Here is a 27,960-nt window from a genome sequence, read left to right on the forward strand (position 1 = left end):
AGAACACGCCATTGTGTTTTGAATTCAAGCACCACAAACTCCTCCACAGAAAATGAAACGTTTTCATATATATATATTTCTTTATTTAACAATGTTTATAATTCTTCTTAAATATAGATTTAACACATTTTTACAAGTACATTTACAGTATAATGTAAATTTCTAGGCAGTGGGGGGGACCCCCCCCTCTGGTGTAGCTTGGAGTACCATATACATTTTACAGCTCAAATGGTAAACCTGTCTACTTTTAAGATGTCATCAACAATTTGTGCAAAATTTTAAAAGTCTAACAGTGCAATCCGATACATGTCTACTCAGAAGCATGTCCAATGGAGCCTACTCCCAGGTAACTGGGTATTTGATTGCAGCCTAAGACCGTACATTCAGATTTGCAGAACTAGCTGTTTCCATAAATAAAAAAGTGTGTAAGATTCAGAACTAGGAAGACAAGAGTAGAAGACCAAGATGTGTGCCTTGTGGTTGCTGAGACAAAAGGATATAGATGTGAAGTTTAAAAAAGTGACCTATGCACAGCAGGACTGGCCCCATGACAGTAATTAACGTGACCCCTTGTTAATCTTCAAAGTCATATGCTACTTCTGATGTATAGAGGAATATCTGTTAAAATGGTCCATTAGGAATTCTCACAATGAATTCTCGGATCCCATTGTTCAAGGGATAATGGGTTTATGGTAGCCTTTCCCAATCTGATGCTCCCCTAGATGCTCTGGACTACAACTCCCATCACAACTGACCATTGGCTGTGTGGCTGGGGCTGATGGGAGTTGCAGTCCAAGATATCTGGAGGGCGCCCTGTTGGGGATGGATGGTTTATGGTATCATTGTCTTTTCAAGTTATATATGAGGGGCTAACAAACAGTCTTGAGCTGAAATTCACCAGTTGTCTGCTCTCTCCCAAAGGCTTGTAGTTCAACTTGGAATCTGGTTCACAAACCAAGTCTGCCTGCGGTGTCTAAGAAAAAATAGCTTACTGAGACCATATTGGTTTTTGTTTGCATACATGCGACTGATTCCCTGCCTTAAGCTGTCGTGAGTGGTTTGATCACAACACCTCCCCTGTCTTTATGGGTACCACTAGAAATTAGATTTGTACACATTATATGTGTACACAGAGTTAACAGTATAGACGTGTAAGCACCAAAGGGGGGGGGGGGAAGAGAAGTAAAATAGAAAATAAATTATGTAAACTTCATTTTTAAAAAGAGAGCAGAGATACTGCTCCCATCTCAACATTAAGTCATTCTCAATACAGATGCAGTAGAGTACAGTCTTACCACAAAGAAGAACCTTACTTTTTAGTGCAAATGTGGATATCAAACTCAGTTATGGCACGTGTGTTCCCCAAAAGTGACAATGTAAACTTGGACACTTCACTAGATGGCCTGGGTATGCAGACGAACCCAGAGTGAGTTTTGACAATCCTGAGTTGACCATCAATAAGATCTTGAACCACAGCCTATAGGTGTCATGGGCTCTGGATCGGACCCTTAGTGCAAAAGGATTCCCTGCTTCTCCCCAACATTACTGTGCTGCCATGCATCATCCAGCCCAAAAGATGGCCTTTTTGCTGATGTTGTTGGAATATATTCACACCCATTTCAGAAAAAAATCAACTGAACAAGAAAAGGTAGTCTATAATGACTACTGTTTGGTCTAAACCCAAATGAACCTAGTCAATCACAACAACTTTTTTTGTGCCTGCAAGAAAAAGCATCGAACAAAGGCCAAGGAAATGACCAACCAAATTAGTTGTCATGGATGTCATGGAGAGGAAGGGAAAACTCCACCCTCGTGTCTGAACAAAATGGCACCGTATTTTCCATTGGTGGGAGAAAACAATGAAAAACAGGACAGAATGGCTTCCGTTGATGGTCACGGCGAATGTTGATGAAGCTGTGATGAGCGGCAAATGTTGATGGATGATAGATAGTACAGGGGATCTCCAACAACTGTATAATCTCTCTTGAACAACCACTTCAAACCTCCACTGGAGCATTCAAAAAAGACATGAAATTAGTTCTCCCTTTAAATTCAGGGGGAGCTTAATTTTCTCGCCTTAGCAGCGTCTATAAAGCAATTAAGAGTGATGTTAATGTTAGAAGGAGGGTATTCCAAGAATACATGGCTTTTCATTACCAGGTAGCATTGTTACACAACAACAGCTAAATCCCCAGCTAAGTGAAGAACCAGTAATACTAATCATGGTGATTGGACTGCAGTTGTAGCTGATGGAGGGCCACAAAGAATTATTGCTAACTTAGCATTTCTTCATCATCAAAGCACAAGTCACTGTATGACACACATGGGGAGGAACGAGATGGGGGAGGGCTACTTTCTGTTTCAAATGCCAGCAACACCAACAAAAAATAGACCCAACAACTTTGCATTCCACAGGCATGTCATAAATTAAGGCTACTGCGCGGAGGCTTGCAGCATAAATTCTTAAAGTGCGTAAAAAGTGCAATCCGGTGCATTTAAATAGTTTTGTAGTTTTACTGATTGGCTTTTGGCTACAACTGTTTCCCACTGAGACCTGCAACATCTTATCAAGCACGCTTGTGAAAAGTTGGAAGTAAACTACGACCTGCCCACCCATGCTAAAATGCACATTAGAAGGGTAGCCCACTTTATGAACGGCTACCTGGATGCATCACACATAGAGCTTTTGTCGAAGTCCCTTCCAGCAAATGAAGCTATTTGGAAAGGAGTTAATAAGCTGAGGAATATTGCAGGCATCGGCTGGGGCTTGAGGCCCAATGAGAAATTACCAGCTCAGCCCCCCGGACACCAGTCTGTGGATCCCTGCACTTGCCTGACTTGGTGCGTGCCGAGTCAGGCAAGCGAGGGGATCACCAATCCCTTGCCGAACCGCAAAATGGCAGCTCAGTCTTTTTTGTAAAGGCCGATTTTACACCAATGGCAGCTGTAAAGCAGCCATTTACGCAAGATTGTAGGCACTCGCAGTCCGCCCAGCAACTCGCCATTTGTGGCGAGCAGGGGCAGGCCGCTAGTGGGGGTCCGGCGAGCAACCTGGACCACGCTGAGTTTGCCCATCCCGAAATAAGCTGACAACAAGCACCATGCTCAGTTACGCTGGCCCATTCAAGGCTGCTCATTCCCAAAGGGAATGCACACTATCTTCCCACTGGTCATACTTCCTTACGTGCCTTCAGTGGTGGACTTATCTTATGGCACATTTGCCAATGTTGCAGGCCTAGGCCCTGACACGGCATGCTATGAGTGCAGGGAAGTCAAACCTTTTTCAGCCTGAGAACCAAATTCAACTTTGGAGAAGCTCTCAGGGGCAGAATTCCAGTGGTGGGCAGGGCCCACTTTTTCCCCATTCTAAAAGTTTCAAATGCCTCTGCTACTGGTGAGTTACTGGCCGTAAGAGCTTTAAAGCAAAAGGGGACGAAGCCAAAGGCAAGAAGGGGTGGCAAAAATACCCCAAATCCCACAACTACCAGCATCGTTTAACCTAAATCTCTTACTTCCAGTAACTCACCAGTAGCAGAGGCATTTGAAACTTTTAGAATGGGGGAAAAAATGAAAAAAACAGGAAATCACCAAACAATCAGTGCTAGGGGTGATGTCAGAGGAAGGTGGCATGACCCTGGAGTGCCTGGTTGGGACCCCAGGCAAGCTGGATTTGGCCCACAGGTCTGAGGTTCAATACCCCTGATGTAGCCCATCAGATATTTGATAACCCCGGGGCTGGGGGGGCGGCGGTTCAGGGCAAGATTTGGCAAAGCAGCTATCACATGATCTTTGGCATAAAAGGAAAGTCACTGGGATTCATTTGGAACATTTCCATTCAAGTTCAAATGAATATTTGGAACCAGGTTATTGTAAACCACAACTATTGCTCCCAGCCCACCATTAAAGGTGCATGCAGTTAATGTGATGTACCTCAATTTATTTTAAACAGTCTTTGATGGGAACAGGGCACTAAAAAGAGGTTCATGTTAAGGTGCAACTTGTTGCTTGAATGCAGTTTTAAAGTATCAAACATAAAACGTGTCTGCATAGGAGGCAGCTTGATACCACTTCACATTATTTGTCTATCTAGCCAGTATTGTCGATTCTGACCGGCAGCAGCGGTTCTCCTGATAGCTAATCGTTTTAACTGGAGATGACAGGGACTGAACCTGCAGAACATGCGCTCTACTCACTGAGCTACAGTTCTCCTTAATACAGCATGAAGCCCCTTGACAAGAAGTCCTATACTTAATAATGACCAACTAATACAGAGTTGTCCTTAGAGAAAGCAGGAAATCTCAGATAAAGGAGTCTTCAGTGACATGTTGTGCACTGGTTCAGCCATAACCATAGTTCAGTTAAAACAGTGAGCCACAGGGAACTCTGGGCGTGCCCGGTCCCTCATCCCCCCCCCGCCCAACATTATAAGATGAGTCACAGCTTGCAGCGCCATCCAAACCTGGACAAACTGTGGTTAATCCAGGAGGCTGGACTTGATGGCCTTGTAGGCCCCTTCCAACCCTACTATTCTATGATAATCACTGTGGCTAATTTTAACTATGGTGAGCTGAGACAAGTCAACTTCAAACCATGGTTTACGGAGCTGCCTTGTTTTAACTAACCACAGTTGGGATTAACCACAGTATGGGGTTTGGATGACACGCTCAACTGCAATTCATCGAATAGAAGCTTCCAATCTCCTTTTCATGACTGAGCTGGAGGTAGGGGATGGGGGAGCATGCAACACCAAGACTCACTGAGACCCATCCTCATAACGCTAAACCATATTTTAATGTTACATCTGAACACAGCCATGAACTCCTGGCCTGTATCTATACTTGTCTTCTGTCCCAGTGAAAATAATGAACATTTGGCAAATGATACCCTGTTTAGAAAGAGGCAGTGTGCCCTGTAATAGCAAAAAACTCAGGTTTCAAGTATGCAGCCCTTAGGGCTGGAAAGAGGGGGAATAAACTGGGGAGCAAGTAGGAAGTCTCCCACTAAAGGCTTGGAAAGATTCAGAGCACGTGGTCAAGGATTTCACATATTATCTCCACTGAATGGGACTCCTGTTCACTCTCCGTGAACCTCAAGTCTTTGTCTTCATCCATCCATCCATCCATCCATCCATCCACTATCACTTGCTATTCCAATTAACCCTGGATCAAACGTATTCTTCTGGTCAGAAACAATAAAACTACCTGTAAATCAGGGAGTCTGGGAATGTTTATGGCTATGACTGCAGCATGGATGCCAGAATACACAGCCTTTTTATGCAGAATCAGGTCATTTGCAGAATCTGAGCGGAACATCTTAGCTTTAGTTTTGAACGAGCAAGTATGCTTCTATCCCTCATTGTCAGCAGAGGAAAAATTGAATATGTGTATGCAGGTTCTGCCAAGGGGTATAAAACCACTAGAGGGTCTTAATGGACCTCCCAGGAACAGGGGGGAAGGGAGAGATCCCACAGGCACAGCTATTTAGGAGGGATGTGCAAATCAGCAAAACATGAGCTCGCCAAAGTCCACTGAATTCGATCCCAAAGCTTGTTCCAACTTAAGTCCATATCAGGTTGTGAACTTTGCTTCCCCCCCCATTTTTGCATGAAAATCCATGTGTATTTTCATGTGTATTTTTGAAATGTATGCATCAACTGTGTGCATCTTTGAAATGTACACATTTTTCTCCCATTGCTGAAAGTGTATTTGTGTGCACTTTTCAAAAGTACTCATTTTTTCATGTGCATTTTTCAAATGTGCACATACTGTCTATCAGACACATGGGGGGGTCAATGAATCATACTGCAAGCTTGGAAATGTACAGACTTCGAATGCAGTTTGCATCTAAGTCTGTGTTTGGTCCAGAAGGTGCAAACTGGGTAAATCCTGATAAAAAATGAACTGAAACAAATTTCTCATGCATCCCTGTTCTTTAGTTGGTGGCAATTCACCCGGTGATTTATATGTTTGCCTGACTTAGACATTATGAATTCTGCATTCAGCACTTTTTCAAGTCTTGGCCAGTTCATTCTTTGCAAAACGAAAACCATAATGAGCAAATCAAAAGTGAGTAAAAGAGATTGCATAATACTATTGCTAATGTTTTTGGAGCAATTTAGATTATTGCTCCCCCCACCCTGCTAGTTACCTTAGCATAGTTCAAAACTATGGCAAAAGCTAGGATTTCTCTAAGCAAGCAAGCAAGCAAAGAAGCAAACACCTCCAAACTCCTGCATATTCCAATTCCAAAACAGTTCAGAGAGGGGTCGCTTGTCATCACAGGATACCTGCAACTCTGGCATTCCGAAACCTACAGTCCCCAAGGATTAATTGCAAACTGTTGCCAGGCACCCAGCCTTCTTTTCTTCGGTTCAGGTTTTTGACCAACCTTTCAAATGATAAAAGGGGTGGGGGGAAGAATAATAGTGAAATGAGCCATACAAAGACTGCTATCTATCATCTCCAGGTTTTTGAGGGCTCTTGGGCAAGACACGCTCCATGGGCTCCCTCCCTCAGGGAGCCTATCTTCTCACCCCCATGTTCCCCAGCGTCTATTGCTCCTCATCCTCTTTCTCATCATTGCTACCACTTGCTTGCTTGACAGGCAGAGAGCCAGGGGGCAAGTAGACAGTGGCATCTAAATAAATAAATCTACTGCTCCTCTTTCTCACCTCCACTGTTGTTTGGGCCAGAGTGAGAGCCAAGTGAACAAGCACGTTGCAATGGTGAAGAGCAGGAGCAACTCCGGGGGTCTCTTTTCAGTGGGCCCCCGTTGGGATTTGGCCCTTCGGCAGGTGCCCGACTATGCCTACCTTTGATGTTGGCCCTGGACAGAGTAATGTCAGAGTAGAATCCAAGAGGAACCTTTCTCACAATTCTGATCCCCCACGTGATTAGAATCAATGCCTACCCTTTATACCAGCTCTGCTCTCTCTCTCTCTCTCTCTCTCTCTCTCTCTCTCACTCTCTCTCACACACACATGCGCGCACACACACACACACACGACTATCAACAGATTACCAGAGTCAAAGGCTTAATGCTTTTGTTGCTACCTCTTTGCTCATTGCAGAAAAAAGGAAGCATTTCTGGTGTACGTACCACTGTCCCTCTCCATCTTCTTGCAACAGTTGAATCACATCCCCGTTCTTCACCAGCAAATCCTCTGAATCCTTCGTCTTGCAGTCTGCTAAGGCCTTATATTTTCCTGGGGACTGCAACATTCAGAATACATAGATGGTTTAGGGCAATGGTTTGCAGAGCTTAATGCTAGCCTCCCAGTATGCCAACATCTCCCCCACCTCCCCCCAAAGAGACACCCCCCCCCTCCCTTTCCAAAGCCCAGGTAGAACATCACAGCAAGGAGGAAACCAACCTGGCTCCATACACTGGCCAGAGCAGAAACAGCTGCAGGGAGCTTGCTTTGCCCTTCCCTGCCAGAAAGAACACCTATAAGATCTTTGTAATGAAGAATGAGTGCCTCCTGAATTTGCTGTTTTCCTCCTCCCTTCCACTCCCCCCTTTTCTGTGTCTTTCATGTCTTTTAGACTGCAAGCCTGAGGTCAGGGAATATCTTAACATTAAACTTTGAAAGCTGCTCTAAGAGTCTTTTTTCGGCTGAAGAGTGGTAAATATGCTAACACGAAAAAGCAAAATAGCTTTAAGGAAGCTTATAAGTAACTGAGGATAAAAATACAGCTACAATTAAAAAAAAATTAATGAAATAACTAGACTTGATTATGAAGTATAAATAATGGTTGTAAAAAGAACTGATAATACAACTATAAGGTTATGCAAAACCAAAAACCTGACAGACCAACATGTTGCATATGCACATAGTGACGTTACTGGTTTCACAATGCTTTTCCCAATACCAGTCCAAGGTCTTTGTCAGTGGGGGAAAAATGTGACCATAACAAGGAGAGTCCAGAAATTGTGAAATTTGCCTCATGTGTGTTTCATGGATTGTGCAGTGGCATTTGTTCTTGCCTCCATTCACAGACAGATTCAAACTTTTTTTCATCATGTGGAAAAATGCACAAATAATTCCATAAGAGGGTTGGCAACCACTTATGTAATTTACCTTAGTATGTAACATTTAGTGAATTGTCCCCCGTGCCATTCAACTTTTCCCCATGTATATTTTCCAGCCTCAGCAGAAATGTGCATATTTTCTTACAATTAAATTTGCATAAATTTCGGGAAAGTAAAAAAAAAAAAAAAAAAAGATGCAAAAGTCCATGGATTCTGGGCAGCCTGAGAAGGTTAGTCTGCAGTGGATTCTGCAGGTCAGATTCTTAGAAATCTGAAATCATTTTAGTCTGTCTCAAATTTCTCCAGCATCCCTAACCCTAACTATAGTCATAACTATAGTCTTATTATAGCAGTATTTTTATCCTCAGTTACTTACACACTTCCTTAAACCTATTTTGCCTTTTCTGGTTGAGTTTGGTTTAAGAGAGGACCTTCACTGAAATATGGTAATGCTTTTACTACTATTAGTACTACCGCTGGTACTCCTACTTACTCCTACTAACAACAACAATAATAACAATCCTCAGCAGGAATCAGGCCAAGTTCTCTTACCGGTGGCCAAGACTGGACACCACTGGTCAGGAGTGGGCTGGAGGGCTTGGGTCTCCCTGGCTCCCAAGTCTGCCATTTTAAAATTATTTCAAAATGGGTGGGTGGTGTGGGGGATGAGACCAGAAATGCCTCAATGGTAGGAAGGCGCCTGCTTGGAAAGGAGCACAAAGAGGGACCACAGATAAACTGAGATGTTAGAATAAAGTAAAGATCCAGTACCAACAGGCAAAGTACTAAAGGTAACAATGACAGATTACTCATCAGACTGGAACTACAATGGGGAACATGATGGAGACATCCACATGGAATGGCGAAAGGACATAAGAAGAGCTCCACTGGATCAGATGAAGGGTCCAACCTGGTTTAGCATCCTGCCTCATGGGTAGGTCTCTCCCTCTCCTCCTGCTCCATGAATTTGTCAGATATCCATTTTAAGCCAGGCACTATCTCCACATCTTGTAAGTTCCATAGGCAGCAGGCCTTAGAAGGAAACCTTTTCAAGTCCACAGAGCAGCTTCCTAACCACACAGTCATGGGAGCGGGCAATTCACTCACAATGTGAATTCACTCGCAATTCACTCCTTGTGCACCTGTAATGGGTTATCAGTCTGACTCACCAGCTGATTTCCATCTTCTTCTTCAGTGTCAGAGCATGTTGAGAAGTAGTTGTGGCCAGACCAGTCATCGAGCCCTTCGCAGATTTCCAAAGAATGGGACATTCCTGGCCAAGCTGCATGGAAACGGGAATCAATGATAGTCCAAACCATCTGGCTTTCCAAAAGGAGAGAGTTTCCTTGCCAAGAGAGGAGCATTTGAACCTAGAAATCTCTCAGCTGGATGAAGTGGTGTGGTGTAGTGCTAGGAAGACTGAATTTTGAGTGCTTTTGTTGTTGGCTGAAGTACTGTGAAAGATCCATGCCTTCACCTTTGGCTCAGGTGACGGACAAAAATAAGGGGCCAGATTGGACAATATTTCTCTAATCCCTGCCCTCTAATGTGGTGGAGAGCAGGAGCAAGTGTCAGGATTGGGCCTAAGTTCCCTGATTTGGTTTCTGATTTGGATTCAGAGTCAGAGCTAGAAGCCCAACCAGAACAGGGAGCGGGGGAGGAAATTCCCCAAGGCTCTCTAGGAATTGGTGAAGAACCTTCCCAGGGGCTTATTGACCAGGAGGGCCAGCTCAGAGACTCGCCCACCCCCATTGGGAACCTGATCTATGTCAGAGGGGGAGGAAGGACCAGCATTGACAAATGCCAGAGCTCGCCACCGAGTTAAGTGGGTGGAGCTGAGAGGAGGAAGGAGGCGGTCTGCCAGAGTGGCAGCCCATCAGAAGTTGAGTCGAGAAGACCCTCCCTGAAGGGAAGAACCAAGAAAAAGCTTGTGGAGCATGGTGAAAGGCAACTGCTGTGTTTCAGTAGTTCTCTTAACAAAAGCTCTGTTTTATTAGTTAGGCCCAGAGGGCAGCTCCCAGCCCTAGATGTGAAGAGGTGCTATTAACTAAATAAAGAGAACTTATTTAGATAGTGCTCTTCAAGTATTTGACAAGTTGTCACAGAGAGGAAGGCCAGGATCTTTTCTCCATCATCCCAGAGTGCAGGACATGGAATAATGGGCTCAAGTGACAGGAAGCCAGATTCCGGCTGAAATCAGGAAAAACTTCCTAACTGTTAGAGCAATATGACAATGGAACCAATTCCCTAGGGAGGTAGTGGGCTGTCCCACACTAGAGGCATTCAAGACAAGGCTGGACAGCCATCTGTCAGGGGTGCTTTGACTTGGATTCCTGCATTGAGCAGGGGGTTGCACTCGATGGTCTTCTAGGCTCCTTCCAACCCTAGTGTTCTATGATTCTATGATAAGGGCTTATAGACTGCTAAACGAGTCTCTGTTGCTTCACTACTCTGCAGGACAGACAGTGTGCATTTTACTTCCTGGCAACCCGGCATATGTGGTCCACCTTTGACGTCACTGACTATTCACACAGGGGGATAATGTTTCAAAGGGGCCTGCACACATTCAATCCTATGTGCATAGGCTCAAGTGATGTGAGCAATTCCTGGGAATTATCTGTATGCCTTCCATGAGTGGGAGGTAGGGATGTACGAATCCCACTAACCCGTCCGTTCCGGGGCATCCGTGGTGGGGGGGAGGTGCTTCGACCCTCCCGCTGGAATTCTCCACGGCCGGCTCCACTCCATGGCGACTCCACGGAGCTGCTGGCCGGGGCCGGCCGCAGCCGGAATTCTGGCTGCTGCTAGGCTTCTACAGCCGCAAATGGCTGCCACTATGCCATTTGCATGGCTGCCTTTTGCCATGATAGGCTACATAAATACCTACATAGCCTATCATGGCAAAAGGCAGCCACGCAAATGGCGGCTGCTATGATGGCTGCCATTTGCAGCCAAAGCAGCCCGGCAGCAGCCAGGAGATGAGCCGGAGCCGCCGCATCCACCGCCAGGTAAGCTCCAGCCCGGGGGGATTCCGCGGGGTGGCGAGGGAGGCCATTCCGCCACAGATTCCAGAGGTTCTTTAGAATCCGGCCTCACTGGAGTCCGTGGCGGAATTCTCTGAAATCCCTAATGGCAGGCGCCATTAGAAGCAGGGCAAATATCCTGAGTGGATTTGGGGGAGCAATGGAAAAAGTATTGTCTGATCTGGCTTGAGAGCTTCTGGTTATCCTAAGATACATTTGAGGAGGTAAAGAGGCATGTGAAACTCACCCAGGCCCAGGGCCATTGCTAGGCACTTACAAGATTCAGGGCCCAGGGCAATAGGACAGAAATCTGCATAAACTCTGCATTTGTTCACTGGTATCTATATAAGCAAATTTAGAAATAATCACTAGGATTTATTTAAACTTCCAGGAGGGCTAGCCAGCCAATTAATTCCTTATCCGAATTGTCCAAAATTAAACAAATCAGTTATTTCCCCCCCGCCCGACCTAAATCATCCCAAATCAATGGAACATTGCATTTTTCTCAGCTTAATTGCCATGCAGGGGAAGATCTGAGAGGGGACGTGGTGTTGCAGCATGCGCAAAGGGGAGAGTTAACCCTTCCCTCCATGGCTGCAATCCCCCTTGAAAATTGCCCCCTGCATGGTAAATAAGCTGAGAAAAACTCTTCCTTTGGTGTCAAGGGACACTCTGTAGAATAGACCTGGGTCCCTGGGAAATAGATTCGGGGTCAGGCCCCCATGGGCACAGGACTAGCAATGCCCCTACACAAGGGAGCTCACAGAAAACGGCACATGTAGACAAAACAGGGGAGGGTATCAAACAGGGTATCAAGGTGAACATACGCCCGATTGGTTTGTTCTGCGGCGAGGATGCAACACTCTCCAAAGCTACAGGGCTGGTCCGCTCAGAATCATTTTCCTCCGAGCTTACAGAGGCTCTTGGATGTTTCCTGAAAACACACAAAGTCCATTCAGAGAATGGTAGAAAACGAGACCTACCAAACTATGAGCAGGGTACCACCTGCAATGCCCAAGCAAATGTTATTACCCTTTATTAGGCACATAAAGGTCTTAGGATTGGTATATATCAGGGGCAGGGAACCTTTCTGGGGCTGTGGGCACATTTGGCCATTTGAGGAACTGTCCCGAGCACCACCACAAAATGGCTGCCATAAGAGGTGTGGCAAAAGACAAGTAACCTGCCCAAAAGACTGAGTACAAGGCAGAGGTGAGGTCAGAGCCCCCACACATTAAACAACGCCTTTGAACCCACAGTTTTCAGCATGAACGGAAACCTATTTCACAGCAACCCAAGCTGCTGGTAAGAAAATGTATTCATTAAAAACAAAAGCAGGAGGCACCAAGAAAGGTAGCTGGGGGGCACCTGGGTGCCCATGGGCACCATATTCCCTACCCCTTGTATATACTGTAGCCAAATATTCACATTATCAACCAAGAAGGGATGGGGGGAATTACTGTTTTGTGCTGGCCAACTTACCCATCACTCCGTGGAGAAGAAAGTTGGATCTGGTCTGCACACAAAGGCAGCGGCTGCTTCTCAACTGTGGGTATGATGCAAAATTGTCTTAGTTTTGTACTTTCCATCTGCCAGGTGGTCATAAAACAGGGAGGCGGGTGGGGGATTTTAGAGCTCCAACTCTGGAAACAGAATGCTGGACTAGAAAGACCCTTGGTCTGATCCAGCAAGGAAACTGGATGACAGACATGCACCTGTATGTAGCCTAGGGAACTGCCTTATACCTACTCAGAGCAATTGTCCATCTGGCTTAGCATTGTCTACACTCACTGGCAGTGACTCTCCAGTTTTCAGACAGAGGAGTTTCCCAGCCTTATCTGGAGATGCTGGGGACTGAAATGGAGACCTTCTGCCTGAAAAGTGGGGGCTCTGCCACTGAGTTACGGGCCTTTCCTTAACAAGTGTCCTCCGTTGACTACATCCTTAATGGCTGTGGGGTTTTAATGTCACTTTACCATATGCTGGGACATGGTCTGAAGGCACATGAGCCAGCCACCTTGCTGAAGCTAAGCGGGTCTGGGTCTGGGTCTGGTCAGTGCTTGGAGGGGAGACTACCTGGGAACCACATGGAGTCACCTTGAGTTCCATGATGGAAGAAAGGTGGGATATAAATGTAATAAATAAATACACATGCTACATAGCCCCCTCCAGCTTATGCTGTGATACTGCATATACCTGATTTATATTATCATTCTCACCATCATCATCATCATTTCAATTTATAACCCACCTATATACAAATACTCAAGGCAGTGAACAAAGTTGAAAACCATTTAACAAAAAAACCAACAATAAAAACAGTATATAACAGTCAACAAAGAGGAATGAGAGCTCTAACAAGGGAAGGCCTGCTGGAATGACAGTCTTTAATTCCCACAAAAACCTTCAAAGAGGTCAGCAGGCGCATTTCAACTGGCAGGTCGTTCCACAACTGAGGGGCGGCGAAGGAGAAGGTCCTCTTGCATGTGGCTGCCAGTCTCACATGAGGCAGCCGCATCAGAGAGCCCTCAGAGGATCTTAGGAGGCAGACTGGGACGTAGGGTAGAAGGTGCTTCCTAAGGTACCTTGAACCTAGACCACGCTTTAAGGGTCAGAACCAGCACTTTATATTTTGCTCAGAAACAAATTGGCAGCCAGTGTAAAGATATTAAAATTGGTGTAATATGGTCTCCAAGGAGTGTCCCTAAATCTACAGATACCTGATCAATATCTATTGCATACACCTGATCTATCAGGTTGGAGAAAGACAGAGCAAGCAGTCAGACTAAGGATGGTAACAGAGTCCATCTCAATCAGGTTCAACACCTCATTTTCCATAACCCTGGGAAGTTTACCAGCCTTCTTGTAATGGTTTCAGGTTTGGAATGTTGCAGGGCAAAATCTGGTTGGATTCCAGAGGAGAGTTTTGGATTTTTTTTTCCCCAGGGGAAAACTGAATTGCGAACGTTTTGAAAGAACAGTTGGTTTTACTTCCCCACCTCAAGTTTTTCTTTCTTTCCTCATCTGCAACATTGAGCAATGGTTCAAAGGTGCAATGATGACGTGTTGAAAATGTGCAATTCCACCACTGCACCATTTTGAAAAAAAAAATAAAAAATGGAGGGGGTTTGGATAGAAGAAGCCATTAGCTCCCCCCCCCCCCGCAAAAAAAACCATCAACAACAAAATGGTGGCAAATGCCCAAATAATGGAGACACAGATATTTACACAAATTCACCATAATGGGATGAGGTTTTTAAGGTGTTTTTTTAAAAAAATATATATATAGCTTTCATGTAAATTGTGCATGTCCAGAGTTGCACCAGCTATACTCCAGAATCTGAATTTCCAGCTCGAATTAAACTGGGATGGGACTGACCAGGGGTCAAAATGCCAGAACAATTATGGAACGGAACTTCTCTGTTACACTCAGACCTCAGTCAGATGCTCTAACTGCTATTTCACTCCTTTGTGTTTTGCAGGCCATGGAAATCATTGGGCGTTAAGCATACCGTGGAGCAAAAAACTGAACACCCAAACCCTAAACCAAACTGAGTGCAGATTTATTGTAGAAAATACCAACAGATTCAGATAAGCAATGCCACCACCTCTTAAAAGCATTCTAATGCTCCCTGGGAAAGCCAGTGGGCTGGCCCCATTCTCAACAGGGAAATCCCAAACCCTCATCCTGGAACTAAGCCTGCATACCCCCAACATACCTTTGGTAAGTTGTTGCTGCTTGAACAAAATCTTTCTGATTTCATTGAGCCATGCCATCTTCAGATCGACGGTTTGAGCCTGACAGAAGAGAGAACAGCAAGAGCATCGCTTCTCCGCTACCAAACATTAAAAGAGACCCCAAACTCATCCAATATCATGAATGCTCCAAAGCTCACTTGGGAGCATCGAAATCCCCTCCCTTCCTTCCCAGCCCTTTTCCCTTTGTGTGGAGTCTTTTCGATCATAAGCCTGAGGGCAAGGGATGTCTTATTACTGATGTTTGTCAGCTACTCTGGGAATCTTTTTTCAGCTGAAAAGAGAGGTAAAAACATTTTAAAGAAACATTGGGCATTCACTGCAATGTGTGTGTGCATTTTACAATAGCCAGTTTTGTTTTGTTTTGGTGATTTATTTATTTATTTATTTATTTAAAAGGATATTTTCCACCCTTCAGCAGAGCTCCCAGGACAGTTTACAAAAACAAGATAAAACACAAATATTATATAAAATATTATATACATTAAAATAACTTTAAAAGCCTGGGACTCTTAAAGGAAAAGTCATTGTAATGTTTCCCAGAGGGGAGCTGAATTAGTTTGTTTCAGCAAAAACAGCAGAGTCTTATGTCTTGTTGTTTATTCGTTCAGTCGCTTCCGACTCTTCGTGACTTCATGGACCAGCCCACGCCAGAGCTTCCTGTTGGCCGTCGCCACCCCCAGCTCCCCCAAGGTCGAGTCTGTCACCTCCAAAATATCATCCATCCATTTTGCCCTTGGTCGGCCCCTCTTCCTTTTGCCTTCCACTTTCCCTAGCATCAGCATCTTCTCCAGGGTATCCTGTCTTCTTATGGCTACTTAAAGACTAACAAATGTATTGTCTGTACTTTCCGCTTTTCATTTCCCTCTGACCTCTCTGTTTACAATCCACCCTTCCTCCGCAACCATGTATGTATATATACTTGCAGCTCATGATAACACTTCATGCATCTGACGAAGTGGACTATAGCTGATGAAAACTTATGCCATCATAAATATGTCTGTCCTTAAGGTGCCGCAAGATGCTTCGATGCCAGCTTTTACGATCCTCAGGAGAGGCGCTTCTCTCAGTCCCACCACCATAGGAGGCATGTTTGGCGGGAATGCGAGAGATGGCCTTCTCAGTGGCTGCTCCCATGTTCTAGGATTTTCTGTGAAAGCTAGCAATGTTGGTGGGGCCAGGGAAGGCAAGCACAGCCCCACTCTTCCTCTCACATGAAGTGGGAGGAGATAACTTTTCAGCACCAGATGAAAACATTTTTATTCCCCCAGGCATTTTAAGAACTCTTTTAAGTGCTTTTAGATCACAGCACTTTTAGTGCTGCTGGTTTTACTTTGGTTTGATGTGCTGGGGTGTTTTTACTCTTCCCTGCGAGTTTTATCTTGGTTTTATTATACTGTGTTTGTATTCATCATTTTATTATGTGGAATTTATGTTTTTAACATATTGTACATCATGCAGAGAACTTGGGTTATTGGGAAGTTTAGAAATATAATCAACAAACTAGGGGTGTACAAAACCCCACTTACCTGGCTCCACCGGGTTCCGTAGGTGGGGGGAGGCGATCCATTCCTCCCCACAGAATCCTCAACAGGGGGGAGGCGATCCGTTCCTCCCCCCCAGAATCCTGCCCGGCTGGCTCCGCTCCACAGCCAGGCTGCGGAGCCGCCGGCCGGGCCAACCTGCAGCGGGGCCTCCAGCCGCTGCTGGGCTGGTGCGGACGCAAATGGCGTCCTGTGTAGGGGACGCCATTTGCGTCCCTACGCTGGCCCGTGATAGGCTATGTAAATATTTACGTAGCCTATCACGAAAAAAAAAAAACAGCGAACGCAAATGGCGGCGGCTACGGCGGCCGCCATTTGCATTCCCTTTTTTTTCTGCCGTGATAGGCTACGTAAATATTTACGTAGCCTATTACGGCAAAACAGAGGGCTGCAAATGGTGGCCACTATGCCATTTGCACCCCTCTGTTTTGCCGTGATAGGCTATGTAAATATTTATGTAGCATATCACAGCAGAAAAAAAAGGGAACGTAAATGGTGGCCGCCATAGCCGCCACCATTTGCGTTCCCTTAGTTTTGCCGTGATAGGCTATGTAAATACTTACGTAGCCTATCATGGCTTCCACAGGGACGCAAATGGTGTCCCTGTGTTAGCTGTGATAGGCTACATAAGTATTTACGTAGCCTATCACGGCAAAACTAAGGGAACGCATATGGTGGCGGCTATGGCTAAATGGTGGCGGCTATGGCTATATGGAAGAAGCGAATGGCAGCCGCAGACGCGGCCGCCATTCGCAATGCAGCACGGACAGCAGCAGGTAGGTGCTCCGTTTCGGGCCCATTTTGCAGGGGGGTGGGGGGGCTTCATTCCGCCACGGATTTCGGGGGGCCAAATGCACTCCGCCATTTATCCGCCATACCTACAACAAACCACAAGGAAATTATATCAGTTGTGCACACCACTGGTGAATGTCTGAAAGGATGGAGTGATACACTTGTGAAGGCTTACAATGATCAGGGCTGTGTGAACTTTGGAAAACCCCAGTTCTGCACCAAGAAAAGCTGGAGTCTGCAACCTGCATAAATTATGCAAATTGAGCCGTTACTATGAATCACTGCAAACCTTGCAGAACTTAATCTGCAATCTTTGCTATTGTGCCTACTTTATTCTTGTTTCGTTAGGTATGGGAAGGGCAAGCAAACTTGACGGCCAGCCCTAACCAGTGAAAAACTTGTTTGGTCTCCAGACGTTCTAGTAGATGTTGCCCACAATTCTTAAATCTTGGCTATTGCTTTCATGTCCTGCTTGCGGGTTTCCCAGAGGCATTTGGCTGGCTGCTGTGGAAATGCAGGACTAGACAGACCATCCTTTGGGCAAACGAGTGATGTTTGAGTCCACCAGGACTGTCCACACATCGTCTCGCCACTTGTCTCATGCCTGATTCCTGTTAGTGCTTTCAGTCACTACTTGCTCTGTGCAAACAGGAAACTCGCGCAAATCGAGCAGCAATTGAATGGAAGATTTGCGCAAATCTCCCCAAATTTGCACAAATCTAATTTGTGCAAATTTCCTCCATAAAGTGGGGTTGGTTCAGTCTGCTGAGGAAATTTGCACAAATGAGGAAATGAGCGCAAATCAAACTGGGAATTGGGAAGAAGACAAACGTGAGCACGTGTCAGACAATTTGCGAACGTTTTCAGTGGACTCATGTTCGGAGCTTCGAACAGGACATGTTCACATGTTTTGCAAGCAGAAATGGAATTCTCATACATCACTACTTCGGATCCAGCAGGATTCTTCTTAGGAGAGCAAGCAACAGGCATGGATGTAATCTTGTACCTTACTTGGGATCATCCCAAGACATCCGGCTGGGCTTTGTTTAAGACAGAACTCTTTCATTTGATGGATCCATCCTCTGATCAAATAAGAGAATTCTAACAGTCTTAGGCAGTATAAAATTAAGCCAACCTGGACAACATACACCTCCTCCCGACCGCTGTACCAGATCTCAAACTTCCGACGGTCTCCTTTCACATTTTCAGTGATGCCAACAGCATTCATCTGGGAAAATACAAAGAACACAAACAAAAACTGAATATGCAACTATATACAACATGAATGCAGAACCTTTTCCTGGAGGGGTGGGAAACTTGTGGCACTCCAGATGTTTTGACTTACAACTCCATCAGCCAGCATAGCCAACAGTAAAGGATGATGGGAGTTGTAGGCCAAAAGATCTGGAGGGTCAAAAGTTGCCCACCTGTTTTACTGCAGGAGTGAAGCTGGCTGCAGACATTTTTCTCCCTCTCTCAAAATACTACAACCTGGGGTCATCTCATGAAGCTGATGGGTGGGAGATTCAGGACAGATAAAAGGAAGGACTTCTTCACACAGCACAGAGTTAAAGTATGGAACTCACTACCACAGGATGTAGTGATGGCCAGCAATTTGGATGGCTTTAAAAGGGGGTTGGACAAATTCCTGAAGGAGAAGGCTATCAATGGCTATTAGTCTTGATGGCTACGTGCTACCTCCAGTACCAAAGGCAGTGAACCTATGTACACCCATTGCTGGGGAACATGGGAGCACTGTTGCACTCATGCCCTGCTTGTGGGTTCCTGGTCGACAGCTGGTTGGCCACTGTGTGAACAGAATCCTGGATTAGATGGACCCTGGGTCTGATCCAGGAGGGCTCTTCTTATGTTCTTATTACAGATCTCCTGTAAACTCTCACCAGGCACTCAATTTGGAAAACAAAACAAAACAAAACATGTGTCTCTTCCACAAACATACAGCCTTATCCAGAACATTTTGCCTCTGGCATGATGGTAGGTAGCTCCAAAAGAAGCTCATGGGTGTTCTGCACCCTCCTATGTGCCATTTCCGTTTCTTCCCGCACCCTGTGCTTTTTTCATCACTGAGCCTTATGAAGAGTTCTGGAGTCCTCAAAAGCTTTCACACACTTTGCGGCATTTTGGTCAATCTTAATAAAAGGTATCACCCAACCGTGCATTTTGGATTTTTCTTTCTGTCATTGTATGCATTACCAGAATAGCAGCAGATGCAGCTGGATGGATTGGGAGTTTCAGGTGTTCTCATAACATTGTCAAGAAAGGGTGAGAGGACAGCTGTTGCTTAATTTGAACCCAAAAAGATGCCAAGTTGCAGGTCTACACAGGAAACATCCCCATCTGCCTTGCTTCTTTATTCTAAGCGTCTGAGGACTGACTGCAGTTGGTCAGTGGCGAGGAAAAGACACGTTGTACATGCTCAGGGGTACTTTTCATTATTGGGTTGGCTCCAAAAGGTCCTCTTCCACTCTTGGAAGGATTCAACTGTCAGGAGCACCCTAGCTGCCTCTTACAGTCCCCTCCAATAGCCAACTCAAGACACAGATGAAAAGGATTCTTTCCAAGGCTTTATTCCTTAATGACTCTTTCAGATGCTAATCACCAGCAACTAAGCAAGGAACTACACTGGGGTAGTTAGCAGAGTAGCCTAAGCTCCAGGTAAGGCAGTTGGTCCCTGTTTGAAGGAGGAGGGTGGGAAGACTCTGAACTTATGGGCTAGGGAGATGTCCTCCCTCTTACCATTGGGTCCTCAGGACGCGACTGTTGTTTTAGCACCAAGCGAGCAGAGCGCCCCCTCTTGGCGCCCTCCAGCTGTTGCCGCTCCCTGTGTCTGCACTGAGCATCCAACAAGGCCCCCTCCCCCACTCTCTCGCTGCCAGGGTCACTATCTCTCTCAGGAACGCAGGCAGGAGGAATCTCACTCTGCAACTGTGCCTGTGAGCGATGAGCGAGCTCCTCTCCCACAGGTCGTTGCTCTTCCTCAGAATCAGAACTGCTCTGGAGCTCTATGGGCTCAGTTTCCACCCTGACATCAACCTTCTCCTTTGGATCCAACCACCATATCCCATTTCTTTTCTCTTCTTTTTTTTTAAATTGACATGCCCATATTTGTGTGTTTTGCAAGCAGGAGCTTCAGGGGCAATTATTCCTGGGGAAAACAGTGCAGAAAGGGTAACCCACCTGGACTGTGTCCCCTGCCACTTGCAGCTGCTTTTGCAATATGCAGGAGACACAGTCATGGATCTCTTGAGGTCTTGGCTAAGCTGGCGCTGAGTCAAAATAAAATCTGTCAGTTTGCCTTGAGCTCATGGCACACTTAACATTGTACCTCCAACCTGTGGCCATGTCTTAGATCAGCCTTCCCTGACCTGGTGCCCCCTAAATGTTCTGGAGTACACAGCTCCCATCATGGTCATACTGGCTGGGGATAATGGCAGTTGTAGTCTGACATATTCAGAGGGCTTCAGATTGGGGGAGGCCACCTGAGACAGAACAGGCCAATTTTCAAAATCAACCCTGTTTTAGTTTATTACTAGTGCTATGCCAAAAACTCATCCAAGAAAACAGAAGGAGGTGAGCATCCAAAGTAGATCACAAAGAAGAGAAACGGGTTCTCAGGATGCAAGATAAAATGTATTCTACGAAGCTTCATATAATACATTTTATCTTGCATCCTGAGAACCCGTTTCTCTTCTTTGTGATCCAAAAACTCATCCCACATTTTTTTTCAACCATCCGCATGCAATCTGATAGAAAAGAAATGGCTTTTGAAAAGAAATTTAAAGGTGAAGAAAATTCTGGAGAAATTCTCATGGGGTGGGCTTGGGCTCCTTGTGCTTAAATTACTTAGGAGATGGCCAAGAACTGTGTGTGAGTGTCGTGTCTTTCATTGTACGATCATCTCCCCAGCAGGGGGTAACTAGGGATGTTGGAGGAATCTGTCTGGGGAGTGGAGCTCACTGAGCTTTCATCAGCTTGGCCCCCCAGACCTCGTTTCATTTCCCGTGAGCAGGCCCAACTCGATCTGCATTGAGTCAGGCCAGTTCACAGGTTCTCCATTTAAAAAAAAAAAACCTGTGTAAATAAAATTTTGCACAAATTGCAACTATAGTTTGCATTAATTGTAGGTGTAATTTGCACAAATTACCCAAATTATGGCTGAAATTTGTGCAAAACACATAAATTGCACCTGCAATTTGCACAAATTTCTATTTATGCAAATAAAAACAAAACAGAAAAAAGTTCCCGGGTTTCAGGAACCCGTGGCCTGGCTCACAAACATAAGCCGAATCAGGAGTGCTGTGGAAATCCAGTGAGCCCCAAAAGGGACATCCCTCCCTTTAGCCTCCTCAACTTCCCACACTTCAATTAAAGCCCCAGGGAAGGCATCATCCCATACGGCTTTTTCAGATCAGGAAGTGCAGGCAGCCCGGAAGCCTGCAGTGCGACAGAGCGATGAGTAATAGAAAGAAAACACACATGCAGTACCTCGCAGTGATTAGGTAAGCTCAAAAACACCCCAAACATAAATGAAAGAACAAGCTGAGGATGAGGCAGGACTATGGAAGCCTCTTCCATGGGGGAAGAAAACTTTCAGGAAATTGAGGGGTGGATTTCAGCATAGCATTAGCTCCACCTCTTCCCGGCAGCTGGACACAACAGTGCCCTCCCCCCTCACCACTACATAGTGGTGGATGCAGAATGGGGGCCTCTAACAATATAGCTGATGCTGTTGCCACTTGCAGTATAGTTGGTTCTGTTGCCAGTTGCGATATGGCTGATGCTGTTGCCACTTGCAGGAGCAGCGCACTCACACAAACCAAAAACCCCTTAGGAGAAAAGAGAGAAAGAAGCTGTGCTGCAGCCCATGTCAATGGTGAGCCCAACTTGGGAGGAACGGTTGGGAAATTTCTCCTCTGCCTGGAGAAATTCATTTATATCCCCACCACCACCACCACACACACACACACACTTCTCTGCCCACAAAGACGGTGGAGAATTTCAAGAGGCCCTTTGCACTCAGCTCTCCTCATTACATCTAAAAGCTATGATGTGCCTTTAGGGTCCTGGGTGGAGGGGCAAAAAACCCAGATAGACAGGTCCCCTTATCAATATGAATAAACTGTTTATAAATAGTTGTTCAGCTGACAGCTCCTATTGTTCTTAGTAATTAAACACTCTGTATCCTCCACGCATACAACAATACAGTCAGATGGACTGAGGCATTAAGCAAATGAGGACACCTGGGTGAACCTTCTGTTCCTTTCTCATTGTTTTCTTTGTTTGTTGGGCACAGCTTTTACCAGCTATGGAAGATGGCCTTAGGAAATCAGGAAGCTGTTTGCCAATTATGTTTGGTTTCTGCAAAATCAGTTTCCAGGCACCGCTGGGCAAACAAGCTGTAGTGTTGGCGGGGTGCCTCTGAAGGAAACATTTCCATCACCGCCACCACCCGGACGCAGACCAAAAAAAACGCCAGAAAACCATTCACAGCAGAACCTTTTATCTTTGTTAAGGCTGATGCCATTCTCTTCCAAAAAAATGACTGTCCTGTTTTACTTCACAGATAAACTGAAGTAATCTGGGCTCCTATCTGGCAATGGGGAGGCAGGGAGGCTGAATAAGGAGCTATTGAGGTGGTGGGAAGGACAAAGGAGCCCTCTCTTTCCTTGTCCACTGAAGTCCTTGGCCCATGACTTCATTCTATGCTGTCCCCAAACTGCGATCACGAGGACAAGACTTTAACCCAGTCTTCCCCAACTGGCAGCCCTCCAAATGAGTTGGACTATAATTTCCTTCATCTCCAGCACAAGGCCATTGATGGCATTGGCCAGGGGAGTCCTGGTCCAACACAGCTGAAAGGAACCAGTTTGGGGAAGATGGGTTTAACCCTTCCCTCCCCAGCTATGATCCCAACCAAAAATCCCCCCCCTACTGTGCTATTAGCACTAGGAAAAAAGCTCCCTCTAGCATCAATAGTCTGTATGTGTGTTTGTGTGTGTGTGTGAGGGGGAGGATTTATCTGGAGTGTGGCTGGGGAGGGAAAGGTGAAACCTTCTCTCCCTGATCACATTTAGCAATTACCTGAAGCAAGCAGGAGCTCTTTGCTTGCTTGTTATAAAGGAACCATGTCTTACAGTAGGGATGTGCAAATCAGCAAAACTGAGCTCACCAAAGTTCTCCAAATTCCACCTCAAAGCTCGTTCCGAATCAAGTATGTACCAGACTGCAAGATCTGTTTTTTTAATTTTTGCACGAAAATCCATGTGTATTTCTGTGTGTATTTTTCTAAATGTACACATCAGCTGTGCTCATTTTTGAAATGTATGCATTCTTCTCCTATTGATTAACACATATTTGTATGCATTTTTCAAATGTACACATGCTGTCAAACACATTTTGGGTGGTCTGTGAATCACACTGCAAGCTCAGAAATGCACAGACTGCAATCAGAGATTGCGTCCAAGTCTGTGTTCAGTCCGGAAGGTGGGAACTGAGTAAAATCATGATGAAAAACAAACTGAAACGGATTTCTCCTACATCCCTATCTGACACACATCCCAACACAATCAAAAACACTGTTGACCCAATTAAGTCAGGAAGAGAGCCCTTCTTTTCTTTTTAGAGGGAAGTTTAGTGGTGGTGGAAGACGTACAGGTTTCCTGCATGGAACAGTTTTTACACACACACACACACACCCCGCAACCCCAGGATTTTTCTTGATCACTGAAAACTTCATGCCTCCAAGAACAAAGGAAGACTTACACAAACATTTTCTCTGGAAACGTGAAACAAAATCATCTTTAGAAATGCATTCCAGCCCTCCACCCCCCCACCCCACCCCGGGCCTGCAGTTGGTGCAAACAAAACAGCCCACTGCAGGAGCAGCTGGTAAACTGGGCGCTGGGAGAGAAGAAGACTCTGTGGGTCCTCCTCAAGCCAGAACGAGGTTCTTCCAAAACAGTAAACTCTGCACTTTGAACATCCAGGACAGACAAAAGGAAGGATGTCTTCACACAGCACATAGTTAAAACTACAGAATTCACTTCCACAAGATGTGGTGATGGCCACAAATTTGGATGGCTTTCAAAGGGGGCTGGACAAATTCCTGGAGGAGAAGGCCATCCATGGCTACTAGTCCCGATGGCTATGCGCTACCTCCGGTACCAGAGGCAGTGAGCCTGTGTGCACCAGTTGCTGCATTTGTGTCCTGTTGGTGGGTTTCCCATCGACAGATGGCTGGCTGCTGTGTGAACAGAATGCTGGACTAGATGGACCCTTGGTCTGATCCAGCAGGGCTCTTCTTATGTTCTTATCCCAAATGTTCAGTTGGGAAAATGGAGGCTCGGTCCATACAAAAAGCTACTGGGTGGTAAAATTAACCTAAAAGATTCCACTTCAGATTGCACTCCTCCATATTAAGACTTCATTGCACATAGTAACATAGCTGTTAACTTTTAAGACAGCTTTCTCCTGGGTTTTCTACATGTAAGGACTTTTCTCCCTCAAAAGGAATGTCACCATGAAGAACCCCGAAGGGGGGCCTTGTCTGTAGTGGCACCCACCCTCTGGAAAACCCTCCCCTGTGCAGTTCAGGAGGCAGAAAATGTGACATGTTTCAAATGCCTCCTAAAACACACCTTTTCACCCAGGCTTTTTCTTGGTTGTAACTGTTGTTGGGTTTTACTTAGGTTACGTTAATCGTCACGTAGCCTATCACGGGGGCGTGGGTTTTTTTAACTTTTTATTTCGCAGCCGGGCGAGGCGAGGCGAGGCGCCTCCTCCCCGGCCTGAATTTCGGCCGGGCGAGGCGGGAAGCCTCCCCCCCCCGGCCTGAACTTCGGGGGGAGAGCAGCGAAGCGCCTCCCCCTCACCACGAAAAGCTGCAAGACCAGGTAAGTGGGTTTCGTGCACCCCTAGTTTTACTTTGGTTTTATAAACATTTAAAAGTCTTGTATTATGTTTTATCATGTTGCATTTTATGGTTTGAATTGTTGTGAACTGCCCGGAGAGGCTCGGCTGTTGGGCAGTATATAAATATAATAATAATAATAAGAAGAAGAAGAAGAAGAAGTAGTGGTAGTAGTAGTAGTAGTAGTAGTTAGGGTTATTTTAGAAAATAAGGTTAGGGTATTTTTAGAAAATGATGTTTTTACGTAGAATTTTATTGTTTTAAACTGTTCTATTATATACTTTGTACATCGCCCAGAGTGGCTGGGTGACGAGCCAGATGGGCGATTAATAAATTTAATTAATTAATTAATTAATACATTCACAGTGTCAAATGCCAACACTTTAAGACCCAGTTTTCATCCCCACTGCTCCTGGTGGGGATGAAAACTGCTAGATCTGGTTTGTTGATATGGATCAACACAAATGCCTGAATATCTGGACTGTCCTTGGAATCGTGGCTATGGGGGCTGCCATGAGCGTCTGCACTTCAAAATTTACCACTACACCACTGTCTGTAGCTGGTGTTTATCCTCCAGCTAGAAATGAAATAGAAATGCGGAAAGTCAAGGCTGTGTGAGCGCTGAGCTTTGCCTTACTTTCAAAAAGTGCTTGAAGCTATACGAGGAGGTTTTCTCGTGGCCATCGCTGTGATCCTCTCTCTTCTTGCAGAACACCAGGGCTTTCTCGTACAGGAAGAGGTGCCGCTGCATCGGCTTGAACCTGGCCAGGTCCTTCATCTTCGTGGGGCCTTTGCGATGCCCCATCCACACGCTGAAAGCTCCTTGCATCAGCACTTTGCCAAGTTCACCGATGTCACCCTGACAAATGCAAAAACATTCACTTCGTTGCTTTACTTATTTGGGGTCTTCATAAGCCACCCGATAACAAAGATTCTCAGGGCAGCTTATAGGACAAAAACAAACCATTTCAAAACAACAAAGAAAAGAGTAACGCAGGATAAAATGCACTACAATAAAAACGGTGATGCGATAACAAGAGCAATAAATTTGCACAGACACAGATCGGCTCCCCGGCTCAGGTAGACTGCCACTGCACATGGAGGGTCCACTTAGTTACCACAGCTCACAGCCATTCATAAAGCTAGACCAGGGGTGTCAAACATCAGACCTGGGAGTAGCGGAGGATGGTGGCTCTGATTTCAGAAGGGCTGTGAATCCACTCTGGGTTTCAGTCCGTCAGAACCAGCCAGAACTCTAGAAGATCTATCCAAGATGCTGAACCCTATCCCAAAAATAGGTTAAGCATAACAGATAGCTCTTTTAGAGTTCTGGCTGGTTCTGACTGAAACCCAGAATGGATTTGCAGCCCTACCAAAATTGGAGCCACCATCCCCCACTACTCCCAGGTCTGATGTTTAACACCCCTGGTCCAGCTTTATTAATGGCTGTGAGCTGTGCTAACTAAGGGGACCCTCCTTGTGCAGTGGCAGTCTACCTGAGCCAGGGAGGCTATCCATGTCTGTGCAAATTGGGACTCGCCTGCCTGGGGTCCCAATCTGGCCCTCTGGGGTTCCCCATAGGGCCACACCCCTTTCCCCTGACTCCATCCCCTTTCCCCCGACCCCCAATCATTTGGTGGTTTCCTGGCTTTTGTGCAGCTTTTCCCCATTCTAAAATGCTTAAAGCTTAGTTATTGGCAGCAGAAGCTTTGCGCTAAAAAATATGCTGCTGTTTTTGCTCTGCCCCTTTTCCCGGCCCTGGTCACATCCCCGCCCTGAGAGCTTCTCCAAAATGGAATTTGGCCCTTGAGCTGAAAGAGGTTGAGCATCCCGACCTAGCTCAACAGTGGAGAAACTGTGGCCTTCCAGACGTTGTGCAACTCCAAAGTCCATCATCTCTGATCACTGCCCATGCTGGCTGGGACTGACAGCAGTCCAACAACTTCTGCCAGGTCATAGGTTCCTCTCCCTTGACCGAGACCTATTCTTACCAAAAGAAACCATGAGGGCTGTGCCGAAAATTTCTCCCACCTTTTCTTTTTTACCATTCTCATTCAATTAGAAAACAAACTACTTCCGAAAAGAAATTCAGTAGTGAGGACATTCCAGAGATATTCTCATGGGCTGGGTTTGGGTTTGTTGCACTTACCTTACCTGAGGAGGTTGCTGAGGGGTGCAGACAAGTCTCTGGTCTTTCACTGTACAATCTTCTCTCCGGTAGCCTGTAGCCTCCTTGGCTTCCCACACTTCAATTAAAGCCCAGGGGAAGACATCATGAGGTAATCCCTCCCATACGGCTATTTCAGATCAGGAAGTGCAGGCAGCCTGGGAGGCTGCAGAGCCATGGAGAGATGTGTAATAGAAGGAAATTGCACACACAGCACCCTCAGCCGACTTGCAGTGATTAGGGAAGCTCAAAAAATCCCAAAAATGAATGCTAAAACACCCTAAGAATGAGGCAGAAGCCTCTTTCATGGGGGAAGGAAACTGGAGGAAAGATTTCCGTTCACTGCTAGCTCCACCTCTTCCCTAGAGCTGGGCATAACACTGCCCCCCTCACACCGGCATTGTGGTGGATGCAGAATGGGGACCAGGCTGCCGACACAGCTGATGCTGTTGCAGCACAAAAGACCCCAAAACCCTCAGGAGCAGGAGAAGGAGAGGAAGCTGTACTACAACCCCTGCAAATGGTGAGCCCTATGAGAAATTGCTGAGAATTTCTCCTCCCCCTGGAGAAATTCAAGGAAATTGTCCCCCCAATTTCTCTGCCCACAAGCAGGGTGGAGAATTTCAAGAGGCCCTTTGCGCACAGCTCTAGAAACTGTACTGGGATATCATTCTATTGTACCATCCTATCTCTACTTGGCATGATCTCTCTTGGCTA

At 45.8% G+C, this 27,960-nt stretch overlaps 1 protein-coding gene across 1 annotated transcript in view; it reads right to left on the minus strand.

The window, feature by feature from the left end:
• Positions 1-119: 119 nt before the first annotated feature.
• MCF2 (MCF.2 cell line derived transforming sequence) overlaps positions 120-27,960 on the minus strand; it is a 94,201-nt gene continuing 66,360 nt past the window's right edge. Inside the window, exons 22-30 of the mRNA XM_084813668.1 lie at positions 25,714-25,935; positions 18,282-18,374; positions 14,774-14,852; positions 12,537-12,600; positions 11,882-11,988; positions 9,201-9,313; positions 7,099-7,211; positions 6,287-6,387; positions 120-2,087 (exon numbers count right to left, since the gene is read on the minus strand). Of these exons, the coding sequence (XP_084669794.1) occupies positions 2,053-2,087; positions 6,287-6,387; positions 7,099-7,211; positions 9,201-9,313; positions 11,882-11,988; positions 12,537-12,600; positions 14,774-14,852; positions 18,282-18,374; positions 25,714-25,935 (927 nt within the window). The 3' untranslated portion in view covers positions 120-2,052. The remainder of the gene's footprint in view (positions 2,088-6,286; positions 6,388-7,098; positions 7,212-9,200; positions 9,314-11,881; positions 11,989-12,536; positions 12,601-14,773; positions 14,853-18,281; positions 18,375-25,713; positions 25,936-27,960) is intronic.

The sequence above is a fragment of the Heloderma suspectum genome, chromosome 9 (assembly GCF_057233095.1).
Source record: "Heloderma suspectum isolate Gila_16-S chromosome 9, 16-S_ref, whole genome shotgun sequence".
Classification (NCBI taxonomy): domain Eukaryota; kingdom Metazoa; phylum Chordata; class Lepidosauria; order Squamata; family Helodermatidae; genus Heloderma; species Heloderma suspectum.